The sequence below is a fragment of the Anguilla rostrata genome, chromosome 8 (genome assembly GCF_018555375.3).
Source record: "Anguilla rostrata isolate EN2019 chromosome 8, ASM1855537v3, whole genome shotgun sequence".
Taxonomy (NCBI): Eukaryota; Metazoa; Chordata; class Actinopteri; order Anguilliformes; family Anguillidae; genus Anguilla; species Anguilla rostrata.
The window spans coordinates 4,423,134-4,447,442 of record NC_057940.1 but is presented as its reverse complement, the minus strand read 5'-3'; the positions used below and the strand labels follow the sequence as shown (position 1 = coordinate 4,447,442).

General features: G+C 44.4%; 3 protein-coding genes across 4 annotated transcripts in view; 1 reads left to right on the top strand and 2 right to left on the bottom strand.

Moving 5' to 3' along the window:
- Positions 1 to 4,573, bottom strand: part of tep1 (telomerase-associated protein 1) — a 37,234-nt gene extending 32,661 nt beyond the window's left edge. Inside the window, exons 1-5 of the mRNA XM_064345539.1 lie at positions 4,455 to 4,573; positions 2,877 to 3,454; positions 1,771 to 1,944; positions 1,255 to 1,404; positions 122 to 286 (exon numbers count right to left, since the gene is read on the bottom strand). Of these exons, the coding sequence (XP_064201609.1) occupies positions 122 to 286; positions 1,255 to 1,404; positions 1,771 to 1,944; positions 2,877 to 3,368 (981 nt within the window). The 5' untranslated portion in view covers positions 3,369 to 3,454; positions 4,455 to 4,573. The remainder of the gene's footprint in view (positions 1 to 121; positions 287 to 1,254; positions 1,405 to 1,770; positions 1,945 to 2,876; positions 3,455 to 4,454) is intronic.
- A 2,791-nt stretch (positions 4,574 to 7,364) lies between these two features.
- On the bottom strand, positions 7,365 to 15,694 carry LOC135260296 (lactose-binding lectin l-2-like). Its single transcript, XM_064345538.1, has 7 exons — positions 15,596 to 15,694; positions 14,886 to 14,954; positions 14,496 to 14,614; positions 9,530 to 9,597; positions 8,627 to 8,727; positions 7,948 to 8,082; positions 7,365 to 7,574 (listed from the first exon to the last, which is right to left on the bottom strand). The coding sequence occupies exons 1-7, from the start codon at positions 15,614 to 15,616 to the stop codon at positions 7,365 to 7,367; spliced, it is 723 nt and encodes a 240-aa protein (XP_064201608.1). The 5' UTR covers positions 15,617 to 15,694.
- A 20-nt stretch (positions 15,695 to 15,714) lies between these two features.
- zgc:66427 (uncharacterized protein LOC406256 homolog) lies at positions 15,715 to 24,192 on the top strand. Of its 2 annotated transcripts, none has more exons than XM_064345950.1 (5): positions 15,715 to 16,471; positions 19,747 to 19,842; positions 20,392 to 20,497; positions 21,379 to 21,451; positions 21,542 to 24,192. In XM_064345950.1, exons 1-4 carry the CDS (start codon positions 15,949 to 15,951, stop codon positions 21,434 to 21,436), a joined length of 783 nt encoding a protein of 260 aa, XP_064202020.1. In that variant the 5' UTR covers positions 15,715 to 15,948; the 3' UTR covers positions 21,437 to 21,451; positions 21,542 to 24,192. The 2 variants fall into 2 exon arrangements, with proteins under 2 accessions (XP_064202020.1, XP_064202019.1); XM_064345949.1 differs by having other exon boundaries at positions 21,539 to 24,192.
- Positions 24,193 to 24,309: the final 117 nt, after the last annotated feature.

Below are 24,309 nucleotides of genomic sequence, written 5' to 3'. Positions count from 1 at the left end.
TCCTTGGATTCCGACGGTAAATGCACAGACCATTACAGGCCAATCAGCTGTGAGAAGGTCAAACGGGAAGATCCCTCACTAACATGGCCAACAGAATGGCATCCCGAGCACCGGTGCTCACCGTGCTGTAGATCCTCACCACCTCCAGCCAATCAGAGGGCAGCTGCACTGCCGCGCCAAAGTACCTGCGCAGGTGAGGCTTGGTGGCCGGCAGGTGGGCAGCCAGGGCCAGCAGGAAGTTGGCCGTGATGCGAATGTTCAGCTCCTGCCTGGTGTACACTGCCACCTGGTGGACGGATAAATGCGCAGCAACACTGACAGTCAGAAACCGGAGAGAGGGCAAACACTGCTATCTGCGTATGAGTTTGTATGTGGGGGAGGGGAGCACTTCTGCATAGTGCATAGTGTGTATCTGTGTGTAGTGTCTGTATAGTGCATAGTGTGTATTTATGTGTAGCGTCTGAATAGTGCATAGTGTGTATTTACGTGTAGCATCTGAATAGTGCATAGTGTGTATTTACGTGTAGCGTCTGAATAGTGCATAGTGTGCATTTGTGTATAGAGCAGGCGTAGTATAGTATGTAAAATGTGTATAGAGCTCAAATAGTGTCTGCAGTGTACTGTGCAGTAAATGCACAGTGTATGTACTGTAGAGAATGTAGTGCATGGCATATGTGTAGTGTATAGTTCATAGTGAATAATGAATGAATAAGTATCTCAGGTGTACTGTGTGTGTATCTCATGTGTAATATGTAGTGTGTGTATATCATGAATCTGTAATGTGTGTGTGTATCTCATATGTAATGTGTGTGAATCTCGTGTAATGTGTGTATCTCATGTGTAATGTGTAGTGTGTGTATATCATGTATCTGTAATGTGTGTGTGTATCTCATGTGTAATGTGTGTATCTCATGTGAAATATGTAGTGTGTGTATATCATGTATCTGTAATGTGTATCTCATGAGGTATGTGTGTGTATTTCATATGTAATGTGTGTGTATCTCAAGTGTAATGTGTGTATCTCATGTGAAATATGTAGTGTGTGTACATCATGTATCTGTAATGTGTGTGTGTGTATCTCATGAGGAATGTGTGTGTATCTCATGTGTAGTGTGTAGTGTGTGTATATCATGTATCTGTAATGTGTGTGTGTATCTTATGTGTAATGTCTGTGTATCTTGTGTAGTGTGTAGTGTGTGTATATCATGTATCTGTAATGTGTGTGTGTATCTCATGTGTAATGTGTGTGTTGACCTTCAGGAGGAACTCAGGGTCACTCTGGGATATGTGCTCTGCAAGGCTCTTTATCCCCATCCACACACTGTCCTCTGTATCCCAGTCCTCCTGCCCTGGGTTAATATACTTATGCACCAACGAGCAGCACACTACGTTCAGCAACAGGTACTGCAGACAGAGAGAGAGAGAGAGAGGGAGAGAGGGGGAGAACAGGAGAGAGAGAGTCAGAGAGAAAGAGACAGAGAGAGAGGGAGAGGGAGAGAGAGAGAGGGGGGAGAGGGGGAGAACAGGAGAGAGAGTCAGAGAGAAAGAGGGAGATGGAGAGACAGAGAGAGAAAGAGGGAGATGGAGAGAGAGAGAGAGAAAGAGGGAGATGGAGAGATGGAAAGAGACACACATACAAAACAATATGTATTGTACATGCAATATGCAATGCAATACACACATACAATACAATAAAGTACAGTAATATCTACACATACGATAAATATTAGACATTATACTTTATTTGGGCAGTCGCAACAGGTCTCTCACCTTCTTATCCTTCAGTTCTTCCTCTTGCTCACTGTTGCGCTCTTCTACCTCTCCAAACTCTTCACCCTCCAGCACAGGCACCTGCTCCTCTTCCTCACACGCGCACATGTCCGGGGCATCGATCTCTGCGGACTCATCCGATTGGCTGCCAGCCCAGCTGCCGTCCTCTGAGACCTGCCGATCCCCAAATAGTCAAACCTTACATTACACACACAGACAGACACAGACACGTACACACACACACACACACATACACGCACACACACACACACACACACACACACACACACACACAGACACATACACACACACGCACGCACACACACACACACACCCACACGCACACGCAGACAGACACAGACACGTACACACACACACACACACAGACACAGACACGTACACACACACAGACAGACACAGACACGTACACACAGACAAACAAATACACATACACACACACATACAAACACACACACGCATGCACACACACACATGCACACCCACACGCATGCACACACAGACACACACACACACAGACAAACAAATACACATACACACACACACACACAGAGACAAACAAATACACATACACGCACACACCCACACGCACACACACACACACAAGCACACGCACACGCGCACACACACCCACACGCACGCACGCACACGCACACACACACCCACACGATGAGATAGAGAGGAAGGAGAGAGGAGAGAGGAGAAAGAGAGGAGAGAGATGAGATAGAGAGGAGAGAGAGAGGAGAAAGAGAGGAGAGAGATGAGACAGAGGTGAGAGAAATGAGACAGAGAGGAGGGAGAGATGAGAGAGATGAGACAGAGAGGAGGGAGAGATGAGAGAGGAGAGATGAGAGAGAGGAGGGAGAGATGAGATGGAAATGAGACAGAGAGGAGAGAAAGATGAGACAGAGAGGAGGGAGAGATGAGAGAGAGGAGGGAGAGATGAGATGGAAATGAGACAGAGAGGAGAGAAAGATGAGACAGAGAGGAGGGAGAGATGAGAGAGGAGAGAGAGATGAGACAAGAGGAGAAAGAGATGAGACAGGGAGGAGGCAGCGGTAAGAGAGAGTGTAGAGAGCGGGGCATACATGACTCCAATCATCCATGGGGGTCTCCAGATCCTCTGAGTCTACAATCTCCCCCTCTGTCCCCTTCCCTCCTTCCTGGACCTCCTCCCCAGCAGCAGCAGGGGGCTGTGCTGAGGGGGGCAGCAGGAGCCCAGCAGGGGATGCCAGCGATGGGAGGAGAGGGGCACTCTGGAGGAGGTGGTTCTGGGTGCTGAGGAGGGGGGAGGAGAAGAGGGAGGAGGAGGGCGGCTGGAGGGAGGAGCTAGTGGAGGAGAGGAGGGAGGGGTCAGTAGAGGAGAACAGGGAGGAGGAGAGCTGGAGGGAGGAGTTTGTGGAGGAGAGGTGGGAGGGCTGGAGGGAAGGGGAGGAGAGCTGGTGGACCCATGACGGAGGGACGCAGTGGGGGCCAATCTGGGCATGGGTCAGGGAGTGGGTGGCAGAGGCCTGGGCCAGGATCCTGTTCTCTAGGCTCCGCCCCAAAGAGCTGGACGTCCCCTGAAGCTCCGCCTTCATCTCGCCGCTCAAGGTCAAAGGGCAGGGGCGGGGCTAAAGGCAATCAACCAATCACAGCTCTGCAATGAAGGGCCCAGTAAATCAGCCTGGAACGAAAAACAATTACCCACAGTTTTACATACTCAAGGCCTACCTGCGTGAAGTGAACTGAAGTGAAGTGAAAGGGTGTGCGTTTAAGGTAGTTATGGAGTCAGAACAGATTATGTGAAGAAGAAGTGAGCTCCAGAATCTGGGTGTGTCGAACTGTTGTTTGCAGAGGGAGAGGGGCGTGGAGGCCAACTGAGGAGCAGCAGACAGAATTGAGAGGTATGCTAGGTGCTTAGTCATGTGCGCCATTGTACGTGTCCGTGTCACATCTGAAAGCTTGGAATAAAGATCTATTCATGAATCAAATCATAGACTGTATAAAAATAGAACTTATTCTATCTGAAGGACACGGTAACAACTCCGGAGAATGATTCCAAAAAGGCGTACACTGTAACAAATTATGGGTTGTACAAGAAAGACTGCCAGTCTTTCGTGTACAAACGAAAGCCTCCTTCACGCCTACGCACATTTCATTTGGTAGCCGGAACTCCAATCCAGAGTTAGGGCAAAAATTAAAGGAGGAATGCGTGGTCTTCCTAGTTATTTTTTTACTTTGTTTACTATGAGGAAGCATTCCTTGTCATTTAAAGTCGTTTCAACTCGTGTTTATAGCACACTATTTTTAACCGTTTACGAAAAAAAAGTCCCTCCCCCGCGACATCCCTGCGCGTGCCCGTTCTGCGGTAGGGTAATCATGCAGCAATGCAGTGCCCCAATGCTAAGATACATTTTTTTTTAAATCCACGCGTAAGGTTGATTAACTCAGGTCGAGAATTGGCAATGGCAGTCCCATTGCGGAAGCCCGTGGTTTTACATGCTATTTCAGATATCAACACAGCTATGCCAACGTACGAATCAACAAACTTTCCCCTGCCAACTATTCAAGCAAGGTATAACGTCATACCAAAAATGTACGTCCACCCACAGCCTCTCTGTGTCTCTTACAAAAGTGACAACCGTTTAGCTACAAAATCAGCACGATAACTATTAAAATATTACCTAGATTGTCGTACGGTGTATGCTTTGATTAACGTTGTGCGCCGTGGATTTCACCACTTACCGGTGATTGGAGTAAGCTACTTCTTCCTGGTTAGGCTAAAGTCCACAACAATCATATGCTGGGCGACTTACCGTAAACACAGGAGCAAGAGCGCATCTTATATCTTTTAAAAAATTACATATTCCATATTCTCCTCCACAGGCTTGAAAAGTCTGTTGGTGCCCCTGTGCAAGCACTTAGGCTATGCGGTTGAAATCCTATCTCCCTGATAGACCCCCTGTTTGTTAGGGTAAACAAAAGTCCTCTATGTATTCCAGAGTAAACTTTGGAGTACCACAATGATCTGTATTGGGTTTCTTTGCTCTTTTCTCTGTACATGCTTCCCCTTGCGGACATTAGAAGTAGACATGACGTTAACTACCACTGCTAGGCAGATAACACTTTAATAATGATAACATTATTTTTCAGTTAAACCAGGTAAAACTGCCCATCTAGCCAAACTAGAGGAATGTCTTAAAGGATGTAAAGGCCTGGGTGACACAAAATGTCCTCTTACTGAATTCAGGTAGGACTGCAATATAATGGTGGTGACATAGCTCCGGAGGTAAGAGTGGTTGTCTAGCAGTCGGAAGGTTGCCAGTTCTATCCCCCACCCTGGGCGCGTCGAAGTGTCCCTGAGCAAGACACATAACTCCTAATTGCTCCTAATGAGCATTAGTTCCTTGCATGGCAGCCTTTCACTGTTGGTGTGTGAGTGGGTGTGAATGGGTGAATGAAAGGCATCAATTGTAAAGCGCTTTGGATAAAAGCACTATATAAATGCAGTCCATTTACCATATTAGTAGTAGGTCCCAAGTCTCTTTATAGAGATAAATTCTTAAAATCTAGATGTCTGTCTTCCCCAATGCAGTTATTAAAAACTCTGTCGTAACTACTGATTCCGATCACTTCTCTGAGGTCCACATTAAAGTGCATCAGATTAGATCTTTTCTGTTGAATATTTTGTGTAAAATGCTTAAACTACCTTTCCTAGGGTGAGCGGCTATTTGCAGTATACTTGCACTAATATTCACACATATTCAGTATATGGGGCACCGGTGTCATTTAATGGCCAGCGAACTAGACTTGCAACCTTGTGCAGATTGTGCTAAATAATTCGATACTTGGTTTATTGGCTTGCTACCAGCATTAATGTGTAGGGCACATCAGTCTGAATAAAACAAAATCTGAACGGTGTCGCTCGGTTGGAGCTAATTTTATGTCCAGGAAAAGAAAAACAGTACTTGTGTGGTGTTGATCGGGAGTGGGCAAGGAGGGCCACATCTGTTTATGTGCCGACTTCTGCTCTTTATGATTTCATTAGCCTGATAATTTATTTAGTCATTCATATTTTGGCTACATTTCTTGACAAAGGAACAGGTGAAGACAATGGATGCCTGCATCCACACTGGCCCTGCAGTAATGGAATTGACAACCCCTAGTGTAATGACCCCTGCTTGGACCCTGCAATTGCAGCTTCCAGTTATACTATTATTATTATTATGATTATTATTATTATTATTATCCATCCATCCATCCATCCATCCATCCATTATCTATACCCACTTATCCTGAGCAGGGTCGCGGGTGGTGCTGGAGCCTATCCCACCGGGCATTGGGCGAGAGGCAGGGGTACACCCTGGACAAGCATCCAATCTATCACAAATTATTATTATTAGTATTAATTTTTTAATTATTATTATCATTATACATCTTCTCCTGACAAATGGAGAGATGGGTAGTTTAAGTTAACCCTTAGAGACCTAAGGTGATGTTCACAATCCTTCACTAGTTTTCTACAGATTACACAGGTTATTTTATAACCCCTCATCCAACCCCCATTTTGTTCCACAGAATTGTCCCTATCAATGCCTGACTTTGACTTGACTGAATAAAAAAAGTTTGCTTGCTTTCTTTCCTTTACATACCGTATATTTACTTTAGGGCCATCGACAACAGGGTAACAAATATGAGCACTGCTTTTTTATTTTGTTATGTTTGCTCACTTATGTATTTTTTTTTTAACCACATCTTTGAATTAGCTGATCTGTCATAACTTTTTTTCTTATCATAAATGTCATGTCCTATTCGCCTTGGTGATATCAATACCTTGTGATGTACAGTATATATGTTCAGTGACATTCTGTTGAAATGTTCGTGTCGAACCCATGTAACACACGTAGCCAACATGTACACAGCAAGCCCTGACGCTCCTGGAGACAGAATGTTATTGTTTGGGATGACTACCATGCAATTTTAGTAAGAATTTTTTTGTTTTCCCCCTCTCACACCCCCTCCTACCACCACTGCTCCCCTGGTCCCACTGCATTTTCTGCATTGTATGTTTTTGTTTTTTGTTTTTTTTTCTGCATTGTATGATTTATAGTTTATGTATGTATTCATGTATTGTAAAGTGTCTTTGAGACTATGAAAAGCACTATATAAAATAAATATCATTTTATATTATTATTAATAATAATAATAATAATAATAAGATAATATACATGTGGGGGACGTTATGGAGCATAGCGAATGTGGTCCTTGTTTGACAGTCAGGAGTACAGGGGTACTCACCACAAGAACAGAGAAACATGACATCAAGACTCCAATAACATGCTTAAAAGAAGACTTTATTAGAGGGACAGAGGTAACAGATATAGCGATAATAGAGGGTGAGAAATCAAAGCTTCAAGCGCATATCCTTCGCCATGAAACGTCCGCTGAAGCTGCTTTTTCTGTTTGTGGTTGACCGGGAAGTCAGTAGTCATCGTTGCCAGTGGGTAAGACTCGAAGAAAGCGAGTCACTGAGTAGGACACTGCTGTTGTACCAGCAGGTGCAACCTCATTCTTCGTATTCCAGCTTATAATTATCATGTAATGCTTGTAGTTGTAAGTCCTGATAGAGGGAAAAGCGTAATGATCAATGAATCCACCCGGCGGTAATAAGAATAGTTTTGCCAATGCTTACGAGGCAAGTTTCCGTGCACGCAGTCCTCTCTACCCTGCCAGTCGTCAGGCTGCCCAGGATTCCAGTTGGTGAAGTCCAATGCAGAGCCGTCTGACCAAACCCATGTACCCTCCTAAACAGGGAGGAAGAAAGTCACGTGCCTGCGGTCAAGATAACATGCTTAAATTTTAAATTGTTCGCAAAATTTTTGTTCTCAAAAGAGGGATATCAAGGCAATTGTGTTCTCCGTAACGCAAAGTGTTTTCACATTCTTAATTGTACCATAATTAAATCATTTTAATAATGAAATGCACTTCCATGAATCATTATCTGTTCAAGAATATAATTTATATTGCCAAATAAATGGTCTATCATCAGACTGTTAACAAGCTGTTTCTTTTTCATTTTTAAGTGGTGTCAGAGTTGACTCCGTCAATTCCTAATTGATTCCTGAGCCTTTTACCACTGGCTAGTGTGTGCACACTGGCCATCTTTTCCCATAATACCTTTTGGATGTCTGTCAGCCCAATCCAGAACCTACTCTCCCGTGGGTCGGAGTACTTGTTGAGCTCCCTCAGAAACTGATATTCCACACTGCTGTGCACCGACGCCAGATGTCCACCTTCGGTCTTGCAGTGGGACTGCAATAGAACATGGGAGACAACACTCGTCAGTCTGTTGTAATTTATCACATTTTTTTAGCATCAAATTTATCACAGTTTTCCTTGAGCCGCACAGGACAACTGAAACGAGAATCTGGGCAGAATGATATTTGTCACAGCAGGGCCAGGACAAGGAGAGATCACCATTTGCATCTGTTTATTTATAAAGCCCTTCTTAATAAATTAACCTTTTACATGATTTCACCTCTAATCTTGAAAGATATACAGTACCTAACCACACTGGCTGCCAAGATCTCATTTTTCAGGTTCCTCAAATTTTCTCTGGCCTAGATAAAAGCACTTTCAAATTTTTTGCTTTTCAAACCCTGAACGTATTACACAACAAACTGAAACTTGAGTATTGTTGTTTTGATGTTTAATGTGTTCTTTTAATGCATCTTTGCACTCGTTCCCTCCATGCTTCTTCCAAGAAATAGATAAAGATCGATTGAAATAGAGGTTGAATGATTAGTATTATACAGCACACTATTGCTAAATTGCTATTAGAGCTGTTTTGTGTTACCTCAGCTTCACGCCAGTTTTTCAGAAGGTCAAAATGCTTGTAGCAGCAGTCGTTGAAACCTTTCCAGCCTTTGGGACAGGTGTCCGCACACTGCTCGGACACTGAAGGATGTGAACGCACAGCGTAAAATGGTGAACTGACGCAGTGCTTCCAAACTGTGGGTCAAGAGCTGCTAGGTTGTAAAGAGAGTTTAGCTGGGTCAGAAGATAAATATGAAGGAAATAAAAATTTAAAAAATAGAAAAAATTTTAAACTGTGTTTTGTTTTCTGTTTATGTACACACAGGTCCAAATAACGGCACTAATATTAAATTGCATTGTCCAGTACATGCAGTTTTTTAAGTTTGTGTGGGGGGAGTGGGGGTGGGTGGTGGATTTAAATTCTATATTTGAACTTTTTTTAAAAAAATGGGGTGGGGGGAGTAGGTGTGTTTCAGACACCAAGAATTTCCTCATTTAGTTGGTCCTCTGTTCAGAACGATTGGGAGCCACTGGTTCTTCTGTCACAGACCCTGGGATAACTTAATTACTGTGGCATAATATTGTTACGCATTTGAGTAAAAAATAAAAAAAAAAAAAAATCAGCTGATTGCTCCTGAGTTCCCATTTAAATGATTTTAGTTGTGTGCTCACAGTGTTGCGATGTCTAGAAGGCTTTCTGAATTACCTTCAAAATACCAAATGCTTTGCACGTGACAAATCAGACATACGTTGGAAAGCACACAGGTATAGTTATATTCCCAACCCCTCCTCCTTTTAACCAGACGTTATTTAACCAAATGCTTTTTTCTCTCATTGGCACAGTCAACTGTCATAATGAGACACACAAACGACAACCTGCAATTAATGCACCATAACCTGTGTATAGCTCACCATCTGAGGTGGAAAAAAAAGAAACACTCACCCAAAGTTAGGCCAGAAAGAACAGCCACAAAAATGAGATTCGACATTGGGAAGGAGACCATGGTGGATCTTCAAGTTTCAGGAGAGACAGAGGATTAAAACATCTTAATATCACCCATAATTTAAGGTGAATGGTTCAGTGCAAAGAAACAGACACAAAGATATAGCACGCACAGACAACTATATTCCAGTTCATACAACAGCTTATCCAAAAGAACTATACAGGAAACCAAGAGAAGGACAGGTATATGACTCACCTCTGCGGAGAAATATAATGTTTCTAAATGTTTCCTCCCACATTTAATGTAGTGACGTACACACAGAAATGTTTATATTCCATTACGTTTTAGCATTCAGTTCAGATTAAATGCCTTGTTCAAGGGTACAATTGAAAGATGCTCCAACTAGGAATCTACAATCACAACCCCAGTTCCCTACCAAAAGAAAAGAAATGCAAAAAAAATAATAATAATAATAATGAAGAAAATGCGTATGAGGCCAGAAAGCCTATTTCTTCCCTTACCTGTAGATACCAGCTGGAAGAAAACAGACAGGTGGATCTATGGTTCTGTTCTGCTGTGCGATGAACATATTCTTCTATTTCTTCACTCAGCCTTTATAAAGCGATTAGATAAGTAATGTAAACAAGTTTCACTTGAAGGGATACTGGGATTCTAGAGGTTGATTGTTGAATCAACTTCAAAGAGTTGCTTTTCCAGACTTGACCCATGATTAGATGAAATGCTCCGTTTCACATATTACCTAAATGTTGTGAAAAACAGATTTGTCTGTAATTAGTAAGTTTCCGCTGGGCCCCAGGGGGAAGGGGTGAGCCCCTGTTGTATTCAATTTCAATGTGAATGGTACCTGTTTAAATAGGAGGATGGATTTGAATTTGAATGGTCCAATCGGAAGAACACAGCCTTATCACCAATCAGAGGCAGTGCTCCCTTTTAACAATATAATTCCACAATATGCAAATACCAGTCTACTGTAAACTGTATAAATCTGATCACCCACCAATACTATTTTGAACTTCCTTGCTGAGTTGTTCCCGTAGCCGGCTGCGTAATAAATCTTCCTGTTTTTACTACAAACTTTTGATCTGCTTCTTCCTGGGCTAACGGTCATTTTACCTGTTTTTGGGAACATCTTGATTCCCCTACACCTCTTTTCCACCAACGTGAACCTAGTTCTGGTTCTGGGCTGGTGCTAGTGCCGGTTCGCAGTTGGTTCAACTTGCGAACCTTCTAAGAACCGGTTTGCTTTTCCACGGGCTTGAGAGCCATGTCGTTACGTGTGTATATGTCTCCGCTTTCCCAACAACATCATTACCTAAATGTATGTCCTGTAAAAATACAGATAATAAACTGTCTAAATGTAATAAAAAAAAATTAAAAAAAACTACTTCATACGTATACATTTAGTTAACGGCGATGAGTGTTCTGTGAAGTTTAGGTAGCAAACAACTAGGCTGAATCCTTCTGACATAATGTACATAGCAACTATACGCTCATATCGCCTAGTTTCACTCACTGAGACCAAGCGGAATCGATAACGATTCAGAAAATACATAACTTTAAAAGGTTTAATTCAGTCTCCTACTGGGCCTTTTGCCGGTTATTGAGAGTGTGACATAAAATTTCAGTGCCACTGATAATCGAATGTTTTTCACATTTACCATTCGATTGACCAAGTAGAGTACTATTCAAAGTACATTTTTATGGGTTAGCGCTGTCAGATTGCGCTAGTTACTTCACATTAACCTTGTATGGCGATCAGTAAAGGATAACAGCACAGTACCACTTAATTCTTGTCACTTCTATCACCACTGTAGTGTAATGAACTTTTAAAAAAAAGGTGACAAACTACATTTTCTGCGAGAAATGCATTGTCAAGCTCATGCGCATACACTGCTGGTGACATTCTACAGCTCCGTTTTTCCCTAACGGCTATTTTGCGTCCTGCGACTTGGGTTACAACAGTGAATATGTACGGATTCCTAGACGTGCTGATAGCGACCACCCTTTTTCATATTAACCTCAAATAAGCAGGACAGGATACTTAAACAGTATGCTAGCAAATTCATGTCAAGTTCCCTTCATTTATATGGGGTGGTCGATATACGTCCCCTTAGCAACCAAAAGCTAGCGCTGGACCACCTCTGAGTTATTTGCCGGCAGAGAAAAAAATCGCAAAAGTACTGAAAAAATAACCACTGGAGGATAACCAGGACATTTTTTACTACGTAACTAGGTACAGACTGTTACCGATATTTTGTCTATTTCATATATAGTTGCAAATCAGTTTACGTTTTCTTGTCTGTCGAACGAAGGTGGTCTCACTCTACCTGGCAGTCACAAAGTTTTAGTTGGTCTTGGTTGGTCACGATAATCCCGCCCGCAGCCCCTGACGTAAGCAGTTCTTGGTTCTAGACCAGCCAAGTGTTGGTGCCACTTTGGAGCCAGTTTTTTCTGGCCGAGAGTCGGTTCTTTTACTGTCGAAAAGTGAAGAACTAGGCACCGGCTCCGAACCGGCCCTCGAAATGCCTTGGTGGAAAAGGGGCATAAGGAGTTTCAGAGGAATTTGCCACATGATTAGATAGCAATAGTGTAAACACAAAGTTTCACAAAGAAGTTTCACAGAAATTTATAAATTTGCCACATGATTAGATAGAGGTAATGTAAAAAATTCCGTTTTTTTGACGTTTAAATCAGATGATTATGTCTCAGCCAGGAGAGGAGGGTGTTCATGTGATGTCACTATTGAGTTTTGAAGTGTATTGCGGCCTTATCAAATGGCAGTGTGATTTTGGCAAGCATACAGGAGAGCATTAATATATAAAAGAAAAAGCAAGGGTCCTAGTATAGAGCCTTGTGGGACTCCAAGAGAGCAGAAGGATGAGTTTGAATGAGTTGTGGCTGATCTTACAGACAGGGATTGGTTTTGGAGGTATGATGTACTCAAAGTGGTAGAAGCAGGTGATGTGTTAAAATGTTGTTTTGACAGAAGGAGTGTGTGGTTCACAGTATCAAATGCTTTCCTGATGTCTATGAATATGGCTTCAGTCATTTGCGCATTGTTAAGAGCACAGCACATGTGTTCAGGGAAGAGAAAGCAACAGATGCAGTTGAGCATTGCTGTCACAATCCAAATTGATGGTCGTTTAGATGTTGACTTTCAAGGTAGCTTGTGAGTTTCATTGTACGAATCTTTTCAAGCAACTTGTGAAAATGTTAGTGAGTCTGTAATTAGACACTAATTGTGCATCACCGGATTAAAAATTGGAGGCATTAGGTAACGTTTCCAGTATTGAGGAAAAACTGATTTCTGAATACACAAGTTAATCAGAGGATGAAATAATGGGAAGAAGACACTGTGCTGTTCTTTTAAGGACATACAGTAGCCGTTTCACTGTAAATGTCCTGAGCTTTTGAGTTTGATGTGTTTTCGAAACTGTAGAGATAGGTACTTCAGAAAAACAGCGTGTAGAATTTGTGTGTGTTTTCACTTCCCTTGAAAACGGCAATGTTAGAAACTGTAAACTAATTTAAACATTGTACGCAAACATTATAAAACTGCCTTCAGGGTGCTTCAGCTATTCATATTCAGATTATCTATATTTGCTTATTTTTTGGGGATGACAGCTTTTTTTGTTAAATATTTGAACATGCCTGTGTGTGCTTAGCTACATTTACAACAGCCGATATTAAGCATTAAGCTTCTTGCGGGCCGTGGAGTCCGGTTCCTCATCGCTGTGGTCAACAGACTACACCACCCTTTCCTCGATCCCCAGGTGTTACTGATTAAACTTGCCGTAGCTTCCTGGTCAACAACAGCTGTGAGACATTTTATGGAAACAGTCATGAATTAAACTGTATACACTACGAGGCCAAAAGCATGTGGACACCTTACATCCAACATCTCATCCAAAATTGTGGGTATTAAATGTGGAGTTGATTTGCCTTCACTCTCCTGGGAAGGCTTTGTCTGTAAATAATATTTGATGTAAAATGACAATTGATCATATCTACGTGTCAAGTGATTCCTTATGCAAGGACATTTTAACAGAACTAAAACGTCAAAGGACAATTGACATTAAGCATGGCAATGCAAATCTTTGGGAAACTCTGGACTTTTAATATTGAAAATGTTTTACCGAATGTTTTAAGATTTCCTTCTTTATGTACTTGTTTGTAATGACTTGTATAATTGAAATAAAGTTTATTCATATAAAAAAGGAAGGATTTATGCTATATGTCGGAACATTGCTGCAGGGATTTGCTTCCATTCAGCCAGAAGAGCATTAGTGAGGTCAGGCACTGAATGAGTGATTAGACCGGACTCACAATTGCCTTTCCAGTTGATCCCAAAAGTGTTTGACGGGGTTAAGGTCAGGGCTCTGTGCCAGCCAGTCAAGTTCTATCACACCATTCTCGACAAAACAATTTCTATATGGACTTTGTTGTGTACCCTGAGCCTCGGAGGCGTTGTCACGCTGAAACAGGAAAGGGCCTTCCCCAAACTGTTGGGGAAGCACAGAATCATCTAGAGTGTGATTGTATGCTGTATTAAGATTTGCCTTCACTGAAACTAAGGGGCCTAGCCCAAACCATGAAAAACAACCCCAGACCAAAGGGTGTCCAGATAATTTTGGTAATATAGTGCATGTACAGCCATACTATATGAAAAGGGGCTTGGCCTTGGTGACATCTTAGTGTATATCTGAAGTTATGATACAGGGAAATGAGATGCCAATTTTTGAAACCAACTGCTACCGTCTATTTGCATTTTGCCCCCAGTTTGGAAAACCAAATCATGTTTGTAGGCCAGTCTCAGCAATATCCATGATTTTGGAACTGAAATTTAATTTTAATTTAAATCCAAACTCACCATCAAAGGGTTAAACACACACGCATGCACACGCGCACACACACACACACACACACACACACACACAGCTATACCTGTATGTCACATCGCTGCAAGTTGATCTCTTGATCGATGGCACTCTCAGACGTGGCCCCAGAGAATTTAACTCCTCCCCCATGGCTGAGAACAGGCTGCTGTTCGCTACATTGGCCACCTGGGGGAGACAGAGACTCCTGCAACATGTCCCATGCAGGTTGCTATCAAGGTGCTATATTGAAACTACAACAACGTTCGAATTCTGGCAACCGCCGCTCAAGTTTCCATACTAGCCCGCGTGCACGCGACAACCGTTGTAGTTTCAATATGGTAACTTACTTTTTTAAGGCACATAGCGGCTTCGAAATTCACGGTTGACACATTAATGGGTGTAATGTATTTCGCAGAACAAAACGCGAAACTCCCTTAGGTATACGTTAACCACAGACCTTATTTTCAACAGAAGCCGAAATCCCTATGCCGGGGGAACCCATGGCGGAAGAAATTCCCAGGTTGGCCTGCAAAAAGACGCAATCACTGTAACGCTCTATTTATGCATTAGAAATTGGTTGTGCGCATCCTGTAGCGAATTAATCGCTCAAAAATAAAAATAATCACATATGTGCTGAAGCACTACAAAAACCAGACGCACGGAGGCTTCACTTGACTGTCTGAACGCTGGACACCCCTGCTTTACAAATTGAAAAAGTGAAGTTAGAGATTATTATCCAATCTGGAAAATTAGTGTTGGACATTGCTTCTCCTAATTAATAAGAATCAAATCCTATTCCAGTGGTCGTTGTCTGCCCAATTAACCACCTGAGGGGTTTAACGGATTAACAAGGATGTGGACATGTAACGCAGCAGTGTTTTACTGGAATGGCAATTTGGATAGGGTCAAAATCAGACTGATAAACACAAAAAAAGCGCTATGGGGGCAATGTGAATTTTACCATGGAACACCTACATAGAAGCGACAGGATAATTCACAAATATTTAAAGACCGGTAGGATAAGTTCTTGTAAATGAGGTCGGGTGGACGAGAGTGGGACTTTCCAGTAAACATGACTGTTTGTCCTATATTTACACTAAGCTTCCCAGATGTAATTCCCACGGCTGTTCACGCAACGAGGGGATTTCACTATATTTAAATGCATACCTCATCGCAAAACGAGACCATTTTCTGTTTCCCGATTGGCTGGAAAAGTTCCGACAGGGTTTGACGTCAACAAGCCTTCCTATCCAAATGAAAAAAATCACTTCCTCTTTTGTGTGCTGCGCTGCGTGTCGGGAAAACGGACACAAAAGCACGGAAATGTCGAGTGGCTAGTCAAGGAACCGAAAGAAAAAAAAAACACATCAAGAAACAATATCGCTTACTAGCATAAGTCATCACCTAACGTTTTTTTGGAAGATATTGTTTATTGGAGAATATCTTGCAATATTCCGATAGAATACATTTTTTTACTGTCGCTAACTAGTCTAGCTAGATAGCTAACACCCACGGCAGAAATGGGTACTAGATCCAGTCGTTTCCAAGAAGAAACAGTCGCCACGGCGTTTGCGAAGGATGGCATCAAGAGGGACTCCTGCCGAAGACTTCGCAACAAGAGGCCTACTAGTTTAGTGGTGGATTTCTCGGGCAGCTTCGACCAGGACTCGGAAGTCAGTCGCAGTCGTTCAGAGGAGGGCAGCGACTCGGACCAGGGGCGTCCGACGGGCGCCGATGGAAGCCATGGTGACATAAACAGCCCAAGCAATCCCGATCAAACTACACCGGACGAGACTGGTGATGCTGGTGGGCCCGCGGATGGTGCTAACTCTGGTTCAACAGGAGACGTCAACAACGACGGTCTGTCGGTGGAGGAGACGGGCCGCATCCCCCATCGCACTTTCTCGGAGCGTCTCCCCTCCAGCCGACATACTTCCGGTCGCAGTGGATCTTCGCGAACCGCCGCACGCGCTCGGGGAAGCAACCCGCGGCCAGTCTCGGAGGCATGGATCGGTGTGTACAGGGTCAACAGCCGCCACAGCAGTGAGTACCTTTTTCTGACATTTAAAATTTTCTGTCGTTATGTAACGCAACAATCATTGTATCTCTATAGTGCCTAAATGTGTCATCTTGATGCACGGTCTACCAGAAAACCTCACCCTCGCGGTCTACGAGTGCCGACATGTTTGGGAATGTTTTGCAGCTTGCTAACACACGTTGTGCGCGTGGAGGACGCGGTTTTACAGGGTCTGTGCAGTTTGTTTCCCAGAAATGAAACTCTAGCTCCCATTGTTTCCCTGTCTATGCGAGAAGCTAGGAAACAGTCATTACTTTTATGGAACCGGTAGCTAGTAGGCGATGTGGTTGTCAGGTTGCTCCTGTTGAAATGACTGGTTTCTGAAAACGCCTGATTATAAGAAACAGTGACTGTTCGTTGGGCCGAAGTGGTGAAGTAATCACCAGAACTGAGGCAACTGAAGTTACTCTTGATTTCTTCTTTTTTGTGCCAGTGTTTCATGTTTGTTTACCCTCTGCCTGGCACCCTCGGAAGACCAATTCGTTTTTTACTCAGAGCGAAGTGGCTGAATCAGTGGTTGCAAATAGCGGTCAATGAGCCCAGGTTGTCCCGAGCAAAATTGAGGAAAAAATAAACACACTTTACATCTTTAAGGAATTGATCGTTTCTGTTTCAGTAGCTCAAACATTTTATATTTTGGACCTTCAAATCAAATTGATTAGTGACAAGATGTGTATTTGGTCTTGATAACGCTATTGTCATTTCAATTGTTTATATATATAAATATATAAATGTATATAAGGTCACACTATACGACTAAAAGTTTCTGGACATCCCTTGGTCTGGGGGCTGTTTTTTGGCTGGACCACAACAGCGGGGCCAGCCCTATAAACGCGAATGTCTGTGACTGAGTGATGAAGTTACACCATTGGTCGGCCGGTCCAGCCATATACTAGGTTATGACCTGGTCTTATTATGGTTTGGGCTAGGCCCCTTCGTTCTAGTGAAGACAAATCTTAATGCTACAGCATGCAAATACATCCTAGACAATTCTGTGCTTCTCTAACAGTTTCAGCATGACATTACAGGCATTTAGCAGACACTCTTATCCAGAGCCCCTGGGCATACAGCGAGGTCCATGTAGAAATTTTCTCAAGAACGGTGTGGAAGAAATTGACTGGCCTTCACTGAGCCCAGACCTCAACCCCATCCAACACCTTTGAGATCAATTGGTAAAGCCAACTGCGAGCCAGGCCTAATCGCCCAATCAGTGCCCGACCTCACTAATGCTCTTCTGGCTGAATCCCTGCAGAAATGCTCCAACATCTAGCACAAAGCCTTCCCAGAAGAGTGGAGGTTGGTATAGCAGCAAAGGGTGGATCAACTCCATATTAATGTCCATAATTTTGGATGAGATATTGGATGTCAGGTGTCCACATACTTTTTACCATGTGATGTGTGTCTACTGCATATTCTTATGGTCAAAGTTCTTTGACCCCATAACGTGTTTATAAGACACAGCAGTTGAGGCAGCACATGCTGATAACTCTGTGATGTCTGATCCATAGCATATGATGTCACATTCATTTTAAACATGCTTCTAGTGCTGGTTCTACACTGCAGCCTATTGTGGGTGTGGTAAAGATGTCTGAAGTTAACTTTTCATCAGCTGCAGGGTAAACATAATTAAACATAAAATAAACATTTTTAATTGCAATTCCATACACCCCCTACATAATTAAACATAATATAAACATATTTCATTGCAATTCCATACACCCCCTACATAATTAAACATAATATAAACATATTTCATTGCAATTCCATACACCCCCTACATAATTAAACATAATATAAACATATTTCATTGCAATTCCATACACCCCCTACATAATTAAACATATTCCCAAGGACGTGCGTTAGCGGCGCGAGGGCGTGCGCTAGCACCGCGAGGACGTGCGTTAGCGGCGCGAGGGCGTGCGTTAGCACCGCGAGGACGTGCGTTAGCGCTGAGAGGACGTGCGTTAGCGCTGAGAGGACGTGCGTTAGCACCGCGAGGACGTGCGTTAGCGCTGAGAGGACGTGCGTTAGCACCGCGAGGACGTGCGTTAGCGGCGCGAGGACGTGCGTTAGCACCGCGAGGACGTGCGTTAGCACCGCGAGGACGTGCGTTAGCACCGCGAGGACGTGCGTTAGCGCTGAGAGGACGTGCGTTAGCACCGCGAGGACGTACGTTAACACCGCGAGGACGTGCGTTAGCGCCGCGAGGACGTGCGTTAGCACCGCGAGGACGTGCGTTAGCGGCGCGAGGACGTGTGCTAGCGGCGCGAGGACGTGTCCGCGTGTGCTAGCGGCGCGAGGACGTGTCCGCGTGTGCAATCGGGAAAACCGCAGGCGTTCCTAAAGGAGTGCTGTACGACACCCACACACACGCTCTCGGGCGGTGCGCGCGTTTGTGTCTGTGCGTCTGCGTGCATGAGCGTCTGTGTGTGTGTGTGTGTGCGCGCGCACGTGCGTGTGTGCATGTGTGTGTGCGTGCACTTGTGTTTTCACTTGTCACGAGACTCCCAGAAGTTTGTGTGAGCAGTTTGAGGTCTCTGTGTTTGGGAGGGTTTTACAGTGAGGGGGCTTATTGTGTGAGGAGGGGCTTCTGTATGAGGGGGTTTACTGTAGGGGCGGGCGGGCGGCGGGGGTCGTTTCTGTGGGAAGTGGGTCAGGTTGATTGGCCCTGGGGCTGAAATATGCCGCTGCCACAGGGCCTGGCGTGTGTGTGTGTGTGTGTGTGTGTGTGTGTGTGTGTGTGTGGTGTGTGGGGGGGGGGGGGGCGTCTCTAATCTAGCCCCTGATTAATGTGGCAGCGTTTCCGAAGCCTTAATCCTGCATTTGAGCCCCTCCAAAGCAGATTATCCTCCTGCGCAATGCCATTCCTGGGCTAATTACCCTGCCTGCTTCACCTCATTTGGGTGGGTGGGGGGACCAGCAATCCTGGCCCTGGAGATTTAAAAGATTTAAATTTTACTGCGGTTTAAAGAGCTAATTACACATGTAGCTTATCTTGTTCTGTGGGTTTATACTGAAGCTGGTCTGAAGGTGCAAACTAAATCCAGCAGAACTTGAGGCTGTCCACGGATAATATTTCAGCCTTCCTGCTTCAACTGAATTTTTATGATGATGATGATGATGATGATGATTGTTGTTGTTTTTGTTGTAGTTGTTGTTGCAACAATCCCTCTCTCTCTCTCTCTCTCTCTCTCTCCCATTCTCTCTCCCCCTCTCCCTCTCTCTCTCTCACCTCTCTCAGCCGTGCGCTGTCCGTTCTGCTCCAAGCCCTTCCCGGGAGGCCGAATCGAGGAGCACTTGCTGAGCTGCCTCACGTCCCCCCCTCTCCCGTACAACAGTGAGTGCGCACGGCAGTGGTGACGATGATGACATCGATAACGATGTCCCTGTGCATATGCTGGAGTAGTACTCCCTGCTCTCCCTTACACGTCATTGGTTCCCCGTGTGTGCTTCACATTCGTGATTGGTTCAGAGATTCCTGATGAATTCTTCAGAAATCCTTGCATGTGTTAGACAGGTCAAGTAACCTGTCGGCTTGAAACTGCCCAAGTGCATCACGTCTGCCATATTATACTGACAAGTCTCATCCAAACCACCCTATAAAACCGACAAATTGCATTTTAACTGCCCAATTATTTTTACCAATCACATCCCAACTACCCTATTACACTGCCCTATTACGCTGACCAATCACATCCCAACTGCCATATTACACTGCCCTATTACGCTGACCAATCACATCCCAAATGCTGTACTGTGCTGACCAATCACATCCCAACTCCCTTAATTAAAATGACCAATCGCATCCCAACTGCCCTGTTACACTGGCCAATCGGATCTCGGCTGCCCTGTTGCCCTGAGCATGTGCGCTCTTCCCCTCCTGCAGTGGACACTCTGAGTAAGGACAGTGGGGAGTGCAGTATTTGCCTGGAAGACCTCCTGCAGGGGGAGACCATCGCACGCCTGGCCTGCCTCTGCGTCTATCACAAGAGGTAAGGAGTACTGCCGGTCCCTAAGACTGACACACTAGCAAGCAAATACGGCAGGTCCCTAAGAGTGACATGTTATCAGACAAAATACTGCAGGTCCCTGAGAGTGACACTCTATCAAACAAATACTGCAGGTCCCTAAGAGTGACACACTATCAAACAAATACTGCAGGTCCCTAAGAGTGACACACTATCAAACAAATACTGCAGGTTCCTAAGAGTGACGCACAAGCAAACAAATACTGCAGGTTCCTAAGAGTGATGCACTAGCAAACAAATACTCCTGGTCCCTAAGAGTGACACGCTAGCAAACAAATACTCCTGGTCCCTAAGAGTGACACGCTAGCAAACAAGTACTGCAGGTCCCTAAGAGTGACGCACTATCAAAGAAATACTGCTGGTTCCTAAGAGTGATGCACTAGCAAACAAATACTCCTGGTCACTAAGAGTGACACGCTAGCAAACAAATACTCCTGGTCCCTAAGAGTGACACGCTAGCAAACAAGTACTGCAGGTTCCTAAGAGTGACGCACTATCAAAGAAATACTGCTGGTGTGCTAAGTCCACTCTTGCACTATGCAAAAATGCATTGCTAACCCTTTAGTTTTTAATTTAACAAAATATCAAATGTGTGGCAGAGGAACAAATGTATTGAACACAATGAAAACATTAAAATATGTTTTTAAACGTGAAGGAAACATGAATGTTTATATTGTAAATGAGCAACTGCACTTAATCAGTTATCCTGGTCAATGTCTGTCTGATGATGATGATGGTGATGATAATGACGTGCATGATGATGATGATGGTGGTGGTGGTGGTGGTGGTGATGATGATGATAATGACGAACGTGATGATGATGACAACGAGTTGTTTTTCTACAGTTGTATTGATTCTTGGTGCAAGGTGAAGGCCTGTTGTCCAGAACACCCCTTCGACTGAAACCCCTTCAATTCTGTGAGTATGAGTTCACATGTTTCTGAGAATCGGTTAGTTTTTCTGTTCCTGGACTGTTTAAATTAATAAATTGTCTGTTTTGTTCAGCAGGCCGGTCTTGGTGTGGAACTCTGGCGACAATGAAAATGGGGGGTGGGGTAAGGGGGAAGTGGGGGTGCGGCAAGAAGAACGGAACAAAGAAAGAAAAAAAAAACCAAAAGAGCGTCAGCCGCTGTAGCCTTCTGGAAAGACGAGGAGACCACTGACAACAGCTACTTCCTTCAAAATGGGTCACTCCAGCCAATCACACATCAACTACACATCAGCATCATCACAAGGATCAAATGAAACCAGTGCCAGGCTCATTGTGACAGACAGACGGACCCATTTTTTTAATCTCCTTTTTATTTCCAAGAGGTTTTTTTTTTTTTTTAAGGAGGGTGGGTGGGGGTCACTGTATTTTGTTTGAACCTCTGAGTGGCTGTGTATGGCTAGCTGCTAGGCCGCTATATAAGTTTCTGGGTGGCTGTGTCTGCGGCTAGCCGCTATTTCAGTATTCAAGTCCCTGAGTGGCTGTGTATAGCTAGGCGCTAGGCCGGAATTCTGGGTCCCTGAGTGGCTGTGTCTATGGCTAGCCACTATATTAGTCTCTGATTGGCTGCCTATGGCTAGCCGCTAGTTTGGTATTCGAGTCCCTGAGTGGCTGTGTATAGCTAGGCGCTAGGCCGGTATTCGGGGTCCCTGAGTGGCTGTGTCTACGGCTAGCCACTATATTAGTCTCTGATTGGCTGCCTGTGGCTAGCCGCTATATGAGTCTCTGATTGGCTGCCTATGGCTAACCGCTGTATGAATCTCTGATTGGCTGCCTATGGCTAGCCGCTAGGCCGCTATATGAGTCTTAATATCTGTCTCCTCTGCTTTCCATGGAGGCTTCCTCACTCCTTCCTCTGCACCCGGGGGGGGGGGGCGTAAAGCATCGTTTCATCCCTTCTTCCCCAAACTCCCAAAGTTGAGACAATCGTGTTCCTGTCTCCGTCTGGGACGTGGACGTGGGGGCTGGGGCCCCCCTTTTTTTTTAAACTGAGGGCTGTGTTTCGCCGTAGGGACTTTACAGTCTCGCTCACGTGAAGCACTTTAAAAGTGAAAATGTGTTTCGAGCCTTAATGTCTGACTTTAGCCCCACCAAGCACAGTTTTTTTTTTTTTTTTACATTTTCTGTTCCATGTCTTCACGTAATGTCACTGGGTTTGCGTTTCGTGCTACATAGAGGGTACCCATGCCAAAATTTCTTCAGAAATGTCGGGTGAGGGCGAGGGCGGGGTGGGAGGGGGGGTGCAATAATGACATTGATTGGAAAGTGATTCCTGTGCATAGCGAGTAATTTATTTTTCTTGCCACCTTTCTGTATTGTCACCCTTTGGATAAATGGGTGTGTGTGGATATGTGTAGGTATGTGTGTGGGCATCTTACTGTATTTATAGGCTCTTTTGTGTGCCAAAGCTTAGTGTAGTATTACCCAAGCCTCCGTGTGTTCAGAAGAACCAGTGATTTCCATGAGGTGGACGGGGCTTGTTATGAGAGATGGGTGGGGTGGGCGGGGCTTGCCGTGAGCAATGGGTGGGGTGGGCGGGGCTTGCCGTGAGCGATGGGTGGGGTAGGGCAGGGCTTGCTATGACGGACAGATGGGAGGGGTGGGCGGAGCTTGCCATGTTGGGTGGAGTGGGGCTTGCCATGTGAGATGTGTGGGGTTGGGTTGGGGGGGGGGGGGATTGGCAGGCGATGGGGCGTGTCCACTCCCTAATGACTCTGCCATATGTCTACTGTCTGATCTGTTGCTGGATTTAGTTTCTGCCAGACAGACAGCTGTAATGAACCACATGATTAACATAATTACATTCACAAGGCGGCAAGAGGGGCAGACCACTGTCTTGCATCCGAGAGGTTTATTTAATTTCAAAAATTAGCTTGATCTTGATTAACTCATTTGAAATATTTTTTTTAAAAATGTGTGCAGTGCCAAAAAGCAGCGGCCTGTCGTTCACCGTGAACGGGGAATGCCAGTCTGCGTGGATGAAATGGCTGCAGGTGTGCGTCTTCGCAGGTATGTCGATCATACCTGTGCAGGTGAATAGACCCTCTTGAGGCTTTACATTTCAAGAGGGGAACTTTGTGATCCTGTACAGATAACAAACACCACTTTTGCAGAGGTGACTCCCAATCCTGGTTTAAAATTTAAAAAAAAAGAAGAAACTGACAGGCTTGTGATGATATGTACACCAGACGGTGAATAAAAACAGACAATCTTTCAGATCCCCCTTTCCTCTGACAGACCGACACATGGTGCAATAGGGTAACCTTTTCGTTTGTCCCCTGTTGTGTGTCCTGGGCGTTTTTCCTCTTTGCCATATTTCGGGTATGAGAAAAAGACACAACCACGTGCTTGGCATCAGAATTCAGTCTCTTCGTGGTTTCGACAACGCGGTCGTTTCCATGGGAGCACGAGCCGGGGTCGGGGCCTCGCATTTTTAGGTATTTGAATGGATTCATAAATGCGCAATTAAGTAAACGTGTACAAGCATAGAGAGACAATCTTTCCTCCACTCCGCATCTATTTAACAACCTAGTATTTATTGAATTGTAAATATTTCTTGCTCAATTTGTCATTTGGTTTTGACTCTGATACCGTTTATATGCCTGAATCTTTTGTATGTCAAAAAAGTTGTTTTGTATGTATTTTTATAATAAATATGCTTACTGTGTGAGACCTGTGTGGCAGCATCTGTGATTGTGCGTACTCTGTGTGCGCGTGAGCATGCGCCTGCGTGTACGTACGTACGTGCCTGTGAATGCCTGTGAGAGGACGGAAGAAACACCAGGGG